Below are 12,842 nucleotides of genomic sequence, written 5' to 3' on the forward strand. Positions count from 1 at the left end.
GCTGGCCGTGGTGCACTAACTCCCTACAGGCTTTGTTCACGCCACCAACCCCAGTCCTCTCCCTGCGCTCTGACCGAAGCCCGAGCCTCAGCTCCCAACCCCAGCCGCCCCGGCGGGTGAGCAAACAAGCCTCTCAGGCTGGTGAGTGCTGGTCGGCACCGATCCTCTGTGCGGGAATCTGTCCGCTTTGCCCTCTGCACCCCTGTTGCTGCGCCCTCCTCCGCGGATCCAAAGCTTTCCCCCTCCGCCACCTGCAGTCTCCGCCAGCGAAGGGGCTTCCTAGTGTGTGGAAACCTTTCCTCCTTCACGGCTCCCTCCCACTGGTGCAGGTCCCATCCCTATTCTTTTGTCTCTGTTTTTTCTTTTTCTTTTGCCCTACCCAGGTACGTGGGGAGTTTCTTGCCTTTTGGGAGGTCTGAGGTCTTCTGCCAGCGTTCAGTAGGTGTTCTGTAGGAGTTGTTCCACGTGTAGATGTATTTCTGATGTATTTGTGGGGAGGAAGATGATCTCCGCGTCTTACTCTTCCACCATCTTCTCAAATCCTCCAAACAACTTTTTGATTGCCAAATGCTTTTCAAACTTGAGTGTAGTGGTTCTCAAACTTTTGGTCTCAGAACCCCTTAAAAATTGAAGACTGTGAAGAATTTTTGTTTATAAAAGTTGTATCTATAAATTTTTAATATATTAGAAATTAAAACTGAGATTTTTAAAATAATATTTATTGACTTATTTAATAATAAAAAACTCAATTCGTGTTGATATAAAAACTTATTTTTGTGAAAAATAACTACTTGCCAAAACAGAAAAACTACTGAGAAATGTAGCATTGCTTAACATTTTTGCAGATTTCTTTAATGTCTGGCTTAATAGAAGACAGATGGATTTTTATATCTGCACGTCTTTAATCTGTTGCCATATGTTGTTTTAGTTGAAGTTTATGGTGAAAATCTGGCCTTGCATAGATATATAGTTGAAAAAGGGAGTCATATTTCAATAGCCTTTTAAAATAATTGTGCATCTTCTTTGGTAGTTCACCAAAACTCAACATGTAATCGTTTTTTAAAGGTTAGCTGCAATGTGGAATTTGTAATTTTAATGAACTTTTCATACTGTTACGTTCCATCCATTGGGTGGATCTTTGAGTGGTTTTGTGAGTGTGTCTTTCACCCATGCATGATTTTATAACATTATGCACTTGTCTTTGGAAAATCTTGGTTTGAATTATATGTAAATTCTCCATATACTGTCACGTTGCAATCCACAATATCAGAACCTCTTATTTGCTAATATCGCTGCTGATCTCATAAAAAAAAAAGTCAGTGAGTATTGGGAAGCCAGATTCTATTTTCCAAAATTTCTACTTGAAAGCTTGAATTTTATCATTGGCAACAAATTCTGTCAGTTGCTTTCCTGGATGGGAACAAAGCAGTTCATTTTCAAGAAAATGTCTGCCAAATACCCGAGTCCAAATAATCATAGTTTCTCTGTTGGTTATACTTTCAGTGAAAGTGAAGAAACAGCTAGTTAAGCTTGCACCTCAGTCTTCCAAGCGTTTTCCCCTGAGACACCAATCCTATTTCCTTTGACATTAGAAGTGCTTTATGTATACTTCCCATTCTGTCACAGTGAATAATAAAACAACATGTACTCAAGGGTCAAAATTTAAATAAGATTAATAATTTTTACTGCTTCATCAAGGATATTCTTAAGTGGAAACACTTGGTTGTTTTATTTACTACCAGTGCATGGCAGTGAAATGTATAATGATGCCTAGTACAGTTTGGTGCCACTGCCTTGATTCAGACTGAAGTACCAGCAGTTTTACCCATCACTGTATACCATCAATGCCAGTTCAACACAATGAAAAGACCATATGACATCTCAGGAGTTTTACAAAAATAGTTTTGATCTCACACACTTCCCAATAGGAGCATAAGGCCCCCAAGGCATCCGCAGACCACACTTGGTGGAGAACCTCTGATTCAGTGGAACCTTTGGTTGCACTGAAATATGAAACTTACTTCTTCTTTCTGAAAACTCTTCTGTTTTCTGCATGCTCTGTATCCCGAAGTCATAACCTTTCCTAGGATCCAGTACTTGGGGAGAAGGTAGGGTAGACAGGAAGATCTGGGATTAGTTTTTTTGAGGCTCAGTACAAATCCTGAAACTTATTCTACTTACTTTAAAGGACTCTTCACTTTTCGGGGGATTCCTGGCTCTTCTCTCCTCTTTCTGGGGATTCCTGGCTCTCCTGGCTCTCCTCAATGCTGCTGGCCCCAGAAGGGGGCCTCCTTAAAGAATCCTAGATGTTTGGTGTTACCCACAGTACCGTGATACATGACACCTGGCAGCAAAACTGTGTATCATTGGGCTTACGTTACAGATGATATCGTATTAAATGTGTCAGGCATTCTTCAAGTCCCAATCTCAGTTCACTATGCTCAGGGCACATCAGTCATTTTTCTATTACTTGAATAAGGACAAACTTATTTCTACCTCTGTGCACTGTGCTAGGTTGGGCCAGTGTGGGCCGTTCAGCTCCATCCGGTCAGTCAGGGTCTCTGCCCGCCCTCAAAGGCCTTGAAGTTGGCTTGGCAGAGACAGAGCAGAAAATCAGAGAAATGTCGCAACACTATGATAGAAGGGTATCCAGGACACAGAGAAGATTCCCAGGTGCTGTGATGGGAGGGACACAAAGCGGGGGACCTGGCAGGTGTGCACAGTAGTTAAAAGGAGGACTGGTGATGTTTTAGCTGTAATGACCCATATGGGAAGATAATCTAAAAAAGAGGGGATATATGTATATGTGTAACTGATTCATTTTGCTGTACAGCAGAAACTAACACAACATTGTAAATCAACTCTACTCCAATAAAAATGTGTTAAAAATGCTAAAAAAGAAAAAGAGAAAAATAAAAAAAGATGAGTGATTGTTTATCAGCCAGAGAAATCCTCTGACTGCAAACCCTAAGCCATTTCCATATGCAAAATTGGCTGTCACTGAATGAAATACCATAGTAAATGCGATTATAAATCTCTGACCAATGAATCAATGATCACTTTGCAAAAATTATAGTGTGTATTCTTTTCCATTGCATATTTCACTGCTAAGAATGAAGAAATTCTCAATCATAGACCCGAGCAATATATTTGATGTCTTAGCTACTTGGACTTCTTAGTAGGTATTAAAAAGACAGGAGTAGGAGTAAGGAGGAAACTAACTTTAAAGAACTCAGGATGTAAATTTCTCTAATTTACTGTAAATGGATAAATCACCTAAGTCTTTGTAGTATAGACATTGAAATCTAAAGTATTTTTTATGGTTTTCCTGGATTTAACTGATTATCTCTCAATTGGCCTTTTAATATGATTTTCATAGAAAACGTACTTTATATTAAAACACTTTTTCTTTTTTTTTGCGGTACGCGGGCCTCTCACTGCTGTGGCCCCTCCCGTCGCGGAGCACAGGCTCCAGACACGCAGGCTCAGCGGCCATGGCTCGCGGGCCCAGCCGCTCCGCGGCATGTGGGATCTTCCCAGACCGGGGCACGAACCCGTGTCCTCTGCATCGGCAGGCGGACTCCCAACCACTGTGCCACCAGGGAAGCCCTATGTTAAAACACTTTTATTCACCAGCATCCTCTAGATGTAATTATTGCTTACCAACAGTTCTTCCATTGAAAGATACTGGCACAGTGGCATACCATACAGCCATTAAAAAGGTTGAGGGCAATCCATTTCTACTGACGTGGAAAGATGCCAGTGTAAGATAAATTTAAAGAGAAACTAGCAAAGTTTCAGAAAAGTATGTAAAATAAAATCATTTTTGAAGCAGAAAACTGTATGTAAGGATTGATATTCAGGCATGTACATGCAGATATACATATGAAGTGGGGAAAAAGTCTGGAAAGACACACCCCAAAGTGTTTCTTATGGTTACCTCAGGTGGTGGAGGCGGTTTGTCGTAAAGGATAACTTTCCTTTCTTAACTGTTTATTTTTCTATAGTCTCTGTTTCTTTTTTACAGTGTGTATTCCTTTAAAATTGGATGTACTATATTAGAATAATTCAAATTAAAAAAATCATTGGGAAAACATTAAAGCTATAACATAGATAAGATACAAAAAATTCAGAGTAAAATAAGTATTTAAAGTTTTGAACTGAATGAGGGAAAAAAATCCAGACAAAGAGTTAAAAGTCTGTATTTTCAGACATAGTTTACCTTTTCTTAAACTTTGTTATTATGTAGACAGACTGATTGATTCTGCTTTTCAAGTGAAAAGCTGAATCAGCTCTGTTCATTCTAAATGGGCACTTAAAATCCAGTAAGAAAATGAATACTGTCTACTTAGAACAGTGCATGAGCTCATTTTTTTAAAAAACCTCCTCCAAATCTTTGGTTTGTGCTTATCTTGGATGATGATAACAATAATGGGATGTAAAACAGCGTCTATCCTAACTTCCAGTAAAATTCTTAAATTAGTTACTATTTTATAGGATGCCTTTTATAATAAACATAGATGTTACTCCTACACTCATATGAGTAGAAATCCTTCTAAAACCATTTTAGTCCATATGCCTAGTCCTAAAAACTCCCCAACAGATGACTGTCTTTCAATATTAAAGTTCTTGATGAAAAAACAAATCTCTAAAGCTTCTGGAAGTATTCCATTTCACTGTATAACAGAAAGAATATTAAATTTTCACACTGTTGGAAATGATAGAGAAGAGTTGCAAACCAAAGTCTATATCATTTGTATTAGCAACTTTAAGCTGAAACTGAGATAATTTGTTATTATCAGGTTATATCTGCAAATCACAAGTGTTTAAGGAATAGGCAAGTTTAAACTATTTGGGGGAACTCATTTCCCTTATTTATTAGCATGTTATTAGCACTTACTTGCCCTAGAAAAATAGTAAAACAATACACCTTTTATATCCTTTCTGTGGTGTATATTCAGAGATGCAAATGGTGATGATGATGATAATTATTACAGCTACTAAAGTGTGTACTTACTATAGTAAGTACTTATTATGTGCCAGGAATGGTTCTAAGAACTTTACATGTATTAACTCATTTAGTCCTCATGACAATTATATCAGGTGCTATTATTGTTCCCATTTTATGGATGAGGAAGCCGAGGCATAGGTAAGTTACCTAATTTGCTCAAGGTCACACAATTAGTAGGTGGAAGAGTCAGGTGATAAGAGACGTGTCTCTCAGCCATCATACAATACACGCTTAACAGGCGTGGTATTTTTCCTTGCAGAAACTCTGCTTCCAGTTCTCCTTCTAACACCCCAGCTACAGCATGCCTATAGCAAGTTTTTTCAGAAGGAAAGTAGTTCACCAATTAAATACTTAGTGGTGGTGTTCAGGCGATGAACACCTATCGATGATTTTACAATGTGCAAGATGCTGAGTGGGAAGTTGTGACTCTTAAGTGGAATTTGCCAGTGTCCATCACCATCCCAGAATGAGGTCTCTTTACATTTTGTCTTTTGAACTAGTGCCCGTCACTGGAATGAAGCACTTCTAGAAAACATTCCCCCACCCTCCACTGCTCACACCCCCCAAAACTAACACAGGTCCCCTTGAGCTGATGCCTTCACCAAAGCCGCTTTCGTGTCTCTGAAGCGTTCAAACATCTTAGCAGCGTGGAGACCGGAGTTCTGTCGCGGGAGGTGTACAAACATGTCTGCAAGGTGTTTCCTCCTCTACAAAGCGCCCTCCTTGGTTGCAGCTCTGACATCCCTGAGGGCTGTTGAGCAGTGCTCTGAGAACCGACTCCTGAATCTTTTAGGCCGTGGCTTCTCACGTGGGCGCCCTCAGAAGAGCTCTTTCCCATCCCATCCTGGCCAAAAAGGGGACAAGGGTGTTGTCATTGGTACCTTCTCGTTGTCAAACTGTACGTTGCTCCACCACAGAAGGCCTGCCGTTCTTCCCTGCAGAACAGCTTTGCCTGTGTTGAGGGCTCAGATCTTGTCCAGGGGTTATTGGGAGCACATCATGGGTACTGAGGAGTCTCTCTCCTCATCGAGTAGGCACGATGAATAAAGGGAGGCAGTGTGTTGATTAGAGTTTCAATAAATTTTGTTTTCATTAATATAAAAAATCTGCATGCATATCCTGCAGAGTGCAATCAAATGAACCAATCTAAAAAGTTATTTCATGCAAATTAAAACAAAAATGTGATAGCAATTTTTCCTTGTATTGGCCAAAAAAGTAGAAAATTTGATAATATCAAGTGGGGTCACTCTTTTACGGGGAATTGAAGGTAATCAAAATTTTAAATGTGTGTATGCTTGGATTTCCCTGGTGGCGCAGTGGTTAAGAATCCGCCTGCCAATGCAGGGGACACGGATTCGAGCCCTGGCCCGGGAAGATCCCACATGCCACGGAGCAACTAAGCCCATGCGCTACAACTACTGAGGCTGAGCTCTAGAGCCCGCGAGCCACAACTACTGAGCCCGTGTGCCACAACTACTGAAGCCCCTGCGCCTAGAGCCTGTGCTCCACAACAAGACTAGCTCCCGTAGTAAGAAGCCTGCACACCACAACGAAGAGTAGCCCCTGTTTGCCGCAACTAGAGAAAGCCCACACCCAGCAACGAAAACCCACCACAGCCAATAAATAAATAAAAATTTTAAAATAATAAAATAAAATAAAATGTGTGTATGCTTTAATTCAGAATGTTGCTTTGGGGAATCTATCCTACAGAAATACTCACCTACGTATACAAGAATCTATGTTTAATATAACTTAAATGTCAGAAAGGGAAGAGTTAAATAATGGAGTATGAATGCACAGAGGTACAATGCAGGTGTGAGAAAGGATGACGTGGATTCATTTATACTGATGTGGGAGGATGTTCCATGAACTATTGAGGGAAGAAAAGGAAGTTGTAGAATAATAGATGTAATATGATACTATTTTTGTAATAAACATTAGAAAAAGCTGGGAAGATCCACCAAATTGTTAACAGTAATTAACCCTTGGTGAAGGAGGGGGTATGAGAGGAGAGACTTACTTTTTACTATACATATACATATATGTATACGTATACATATATGTATACGTATACATATACACTAATATATACATATACACTAATACATATTAGTGGTGGCTTTTTACAAGTGTATATTGTAAAATGCACTTGTATGCATACATATATGCATACATTATATGTATACATATATACTACATATACACTAATAGGTACATATACGTATACACTAATACATATTAGTGGTGGTTTTTTACAAGTGCATATTGCCTTAATACCTTTTAAACAAAGAGTCCAAAGTTTTTGAACCATTTTAAATCAACATCAAGAATTTGTAAAAGCAACTAGATAAGAATTGCTCCTAATACCTCAGCTACTCCTGGAAATACATATACCAGTTCTCAGGACAGTGCCTGTTACAGTTTGTCCTCAGTAGTAGTGACTTGTAACTAGTTATAAATCGTACTTATAGCTCATACATTCTATTCCTTACATCCTTAGATTTTAGATGGGCTCATTTTAGCTGGAGATGAGTTTTGGATTAGTTGAAGAGTGTTCCTTGTTGTATTTTAATGCTCAAGGACACTATATACAGTATTAACATCCTGAAATCATTGCAGATTATCAAAGTCATAGTTGAGAAAGTGATTTTACAGGTTTCTGTCTTTCTCCTAAATCATATCTCTGTTGAGAGTTGCATGTTTCCTCTTCCTATATTTTTCCAAATTGACATTTAAGTTTCACACAAATTTCTCTTATTTGAGGGCCATTTTTAATAAAAATAAAAAAGGTCATTAATTCAAGGGAGACTATAAGTAGAGAATACCAAAGTTGTTTAGATTTAGGTATTGGGTGCTTGGCAAACTCTTAAGCAACATGATTTGCTCCAGGATCCCACCCTGGAGTGAGTGGACCCAATACACATTTGTGTTTCACATCATAAACCGCCCAGTTATGGGTGGGTGGCACCCTGTTGTGTGTTACTTCTGAGGAGTTGATGTCACAAATATGCTTTGGAGAAATATAATAACCTATTCTATTATTTAGTAATGATCGATAGTTGATTATTTCTTTTAATTATGTTTTGTGTGATACCATGTTCAGTGAAATTTATGTGTGCCTATATAAATACCTGGCAAATTCTTAGAATAATTTTATTCCCAGAACATTTATACCAGAAATACCTACTTTATTGTATGTATCATTATTTAGACTATATTTGCCTTCTTGAGTTTCAGACCAAATAATCTTTTCTAATTCCCCAAGACACAATTAAATAATTTCCATTATGCAACCGTCAGTCTCATGCAATGTACTCAGACTTCAAGGGCCTTTACAGATATCTTTTTGCAAATCTGCAATTGTTTGTCTCAATTGAAAATACATTTTTTAGAAGGGTCATGGGGCTGCTTTCTGTTTCTTGATTTCTGCCTAACTTTTATAGACAGTTTTGATTTCCTTTGTTGTTTATACCAATTATTATTTTAGACCTTATGAAATATTCAGTGGTCTTAAAACTTGATATGTTTAGCCTAGTTTATAAAGCAGTCACTGAAGGAGAAGCATAGTGATTTGGACCTCCTACAGCATTAAACGTTGTACTGCTGTATGCTGCTTGATTGGACCCTGTTTATGTATTCATACACAAAAAAGTCTCTGATGCAGGGAAACAAGCAATAAACAAAAAATTATTGTTTAATGTCAAAAAGATGATAAATACAGTAAAGAAAAAATAGGATATTGGACTCAAGAGTAGTGGAGGAAAGGCTGCTGTATTAAATAGGATGGCCCATAAAGGCCTTCCTTATCGAGATAACCTTGGGACAGAGACCTAAATGAAGCAAGGGCACAAGCCCTGGAGATACCGGGCAGATGAGATTTTCAAGCAGAGGGAATAGCAAACGTTAAACTCCAAAGTGGGTACACTCTCGGAATATTCACGAAAGCATAAGGAGATCAGTATGACCAGAGCAGAGCAAGCAAAGGGAATAGGAAGTCCAAGAGGTGTTAGGGCCAGATCACGTAGGGCCAGATCTTGAAGGACGGTTGTGAACACACAGGAGAGGTAATCTGATTTATGGCTGAAAAGGATCACTCTGGCTGCACGTGGACAGTAATGAAAGCAAGGAGATCAGTGACTTCAAAATTTTTGGATGATGACCACCGCAGCCCCAGCAAGAAATACATTTTGCAACGTTATTCAATTCCACTTTATTCGTCTTTCATATACTTGAGTAGTAATGTTTCCTCTGACTTAACAGTTTCCTTGTTGTGGGCCGAATAGAGGAAAACCATTGTTGTAACTTGAGTATAACAGAAAGATTCGTGGCAGGTTGTTGCCCAAGAAATACTGCCCAAGTGCATGTTATCAATGCAGTGAACTAGAGATTGAGATACCATTTCCAGAAGGCTCAGCACAGGTGAACCCTTACTCTGAGAGCCCTCCCCCCAAATTTTGGAGGAATTCAAGACTCCCATGTGGGGTCAGGTCAAGACTAGAATAGTCTTAAGAACTAGGATGGATCCTGCTGTGCAGTCCATTGATCCTTTTTGGGGCAGGGTCAAGTAACGTGTATCGCACCATCCTTAAATCTTGACAGCCCCCCAGTGGAGAACTGCTTTCAGGAGAAGAGTAGTCTGGGTGCATGGTGGGCTCTAGAAACCCTCAGACGAGTTAGGCTCACTGCAGCCAGTCCCCAGAGTGGATACTTGGGAAGTGACTGCATACATACGTTGGATTTCCCCTGTCAAAGGAGAGACTGTTAAAGAAATAAAAGGTTTCACAAGAAATCCAAAGATTAAAAACATGCCATGAGACCTTCACTGTCCAGAATTCTTTAAGATATTTTAGGAGTATTAGCCTAGTAGTAAATTGGAAAGAATGAAAAATGCAGACCTGTAATATATGGTCCTTTCAGGCAGACTAAAGATTTGATACCAAGAATAGATTTGATCTTTTTTTTCTCCCATAAATAATGGTGTCTGTAGATAATATAGAAGGATGATATAGAAGGTTGATATCCAGAGCATAGAAAATGGTCAGTGTAACAAAACTTTTAGATTTGAGTTTAACTAAGTAAAATTTTGGTCAACATAAATGTATTTTACCAACGGTTTGGTTTGAAGAGGATTATTTTGAGGGGTAATTATATTCATGTTTCGCAGTAGGATTTGGGCAATACAACTGTTATGTCTGTGCAGAGTTTAATAGTGGACAACAAAATACCTCTGGAAATGTTATTTTCCTGTGGCTATTAACCTGCACAGAATAGATATTTGTTAAAACATTTGTTAGCTATTATATTCCATGTTACTCTAATAGGATTTAACTTGTGTGGGCTTATGTGTGTTTAGATGTAGATGTAGACATAGGCATACATATAGATATATACTGATGCCCAATACTTAGACCACTGTCATTATTGAATAACGTAATAGTAAACATTTTTAAATTCTTCTAAACCTCTTATTTTTGACTATGGAAACATTACATTTTGAATGCTGATTGCTGATTCCTGCCTTTTCTACCGAGGGCAGTAATAGGATGCTTTAGACAAGAAAAGCTTTTAAGAAACTTTTTACTAACCACTTAATAGTGGGGAAGCTTCATGTGTGTCAGGAGCCTCCACTCCCCTTCCTTCCCTTAAACCTGTATGCAAAGAGAACATCCCGTACCTGAGCACAGCAAAAACCAGCAGGACATCCTAAAGTAGTATCTTTCATGTAACTAGAAATGAAGCATTCATCTTCCACTGAAGAGGAAAAAAGTTGCCTCATTGAATGAGGCTTAGGGATAGGACAGAAGTATTATTGAATCCATTCCTTGGTAATAAGTATCAAACAAAAAGTTTAAACACTTAATAGCTTGTTTTCCAGATTTATAAAATATGTATGAATGTCATAATGTCTGTTAATGCCAAAATGGCTTTGTCAGACTGTCCCTGGTTTCAAAATGCTCACAAGTATCTTCTCTCCCTCTCTCCCTCTCTCTCTCTGCCTCTCTTACCAGAATTTCAGAAATGGAGTCCTATGCCCTACTAGTTTTTTTTTACTCTATATCAATCTCAAGAAAGCATTAGAGAAATGATATTTCTTTTCTGTCATTTGTTTTGCCTCCCCATCCTGTCTTTTAAAAAAATAATAGCAGAAAATTTAGATTAGTAGCAGGGAATCAAAGAGAAAAATGGCAAGGAATGTGTAGTAGAATTGATGTAATATCCTCAGAAATATTGAGGGTAGGCCCCTTATTTATCTGGGTAATGCTCACTGAGACAATAGGACTAGATAATGGGAAGGCATATTCAAAACTCTTCGGGGACATAAAATCATACCTTATTTACACTTCTAATAATTTTTATTCTTACCTTCCCAGGCTCTAGCCATATGGCCATTAAATCATAACAAAGCATAGATCAGGAATTCGAATACTTGATCATCATGAAAATTAATCTAGAAAAGTAAACAAATAAAAATAAATCAACCTTTTACGACTTTCAAGGCCTCCTCCCTAAATCCTATTTTCATGCAATGCCAAATCACCAAATATGCTTATTTTTACTACCAATAGTCACAGTTATCATTTAGATAAACTGATAAATGTGGAAATTCTAGAGAATTTGCCAGATAACTTCGTGGTGGATAACTTTCTAATTTCATTCTAAATTATTGATATGAACGTTTAAGCTTCATATTTATGCAGCTTTTTTATGACTGTCCTGCTGGAAAGTATTTTGCATTCCTTAATACTGTAATAAACCCTGAGAGCATAATTAGATTGAATATATAAGACTTTTCATCTTTTCTATTTCTGTTCAAATAGAAATATTTGCAGAATAGTCACTGTAGCAAAACTGAGTTTTCGTGTTTCATCTTTTTTGTATGTGACCCTTATCTCTTGTCTCAAAATTCAATGGTGTTTGTAGTTAAGAAGTTGTTTTCTATTGAAAATAATCGTTAACAGGTCTAAGCGGTATTCTGCATCATTTTTCTTTCAGTTGATTTTAAGAATTATTACAATGAAACATTTTTGAAAAATCTCAATATATTAATTACAGATATACATATAGTTATTTAAAAATATATATCAGAGCTGGCTTTAATCTTTGAAGTGTGTTGCTATCCACTTTGATGTGCAGGTCATCTCACCTGTTTTTTCTGTTTTTTTGTTGTTCAAATGTTCAATCCAGGTTCTACATGGTCAGCTATTATGAGCGGAATCACAGAATAGCAGTTGGAGCTCGCCATGGTTCAGTGGCCCTGTACGACATCCGGACTGGAAAGTGTCAGGTAAATAAATCATTATGACTTCCTCTCCATAAAGTGCGCAAGTTATTGAAAGGAGTGAGAGACCAGCACTTCACCAGTTGACGTGCTGAGCTGCTGGAACATTATGGATAATGCTAAAGGGATCAATAGTTTAATGAAGGACTCAGAGAATATAGACCCCTACTGTCTTTATTCACTGGGAATGAAGAGTTGCCACAGATGGGTTCGTAATAGAGCCTTGAGTAAGGTGGTACGCACTACTCACAAACCACTTTGCAATAAATCTTTTCTTCTTTTAAACAAAGTTTTCTGAATTTCTTATTTTTGCCTCGTTTTCTGAAAAAAAAAATTGGTGATACATTATTATGATTAGTGGCTAAACAAAAATTCGTTTTCTGACTATGTAAAATGAGATCTTTAGCGATTATAAGACAGTATTCTACCCAGAGTTCAAGAAAGGCAGAAATCATAATGGCATTTAGTGTGGATCTGTAAGGAAACTGAGTCTCTATTTGAGATATATTCCTCTTTTATACTTTTATAACTTTCTCTGCTTTTATAAAACTT

General features: G+C 37.9%; 1 protein-coding gene across 3 annotated transcripts in view; it reads left to right on the top strand.

The window, feature by feature from the left end:
* WDR7 (WD repeat domain 7) overlaps nt 1-12,842 on the top strand; it is a 376,910-nt gene that overhangs the window by 291,921 nt on the left and 72,147 nt on the right. For all 3 annotated transcript variants that reach the window (XM_082667902.1, XM_082667904.1, XM_082667903.1), the window contains one exon: nt 12,197-12,296. In XM_082667902.1, the coding sequence (XP_082524028.1) occupies nt 12,197-12,296 (100 nt within the window). The remainder of the gene's footprint in view (nt 1-12,196; nt 12,297-12,842) is intronic.

This window comes from Grampus griseus (genome assembly GCF_964374135.1).
Source record: "Grampus griseus genome assembly, chromosome: 12".
Taxonomy (NCBI): Eukaryota; Metazoa; Chordata; class Mammalia; order Artiodactyla; family Delphinidae; genus Grampus; species Grampus griseus.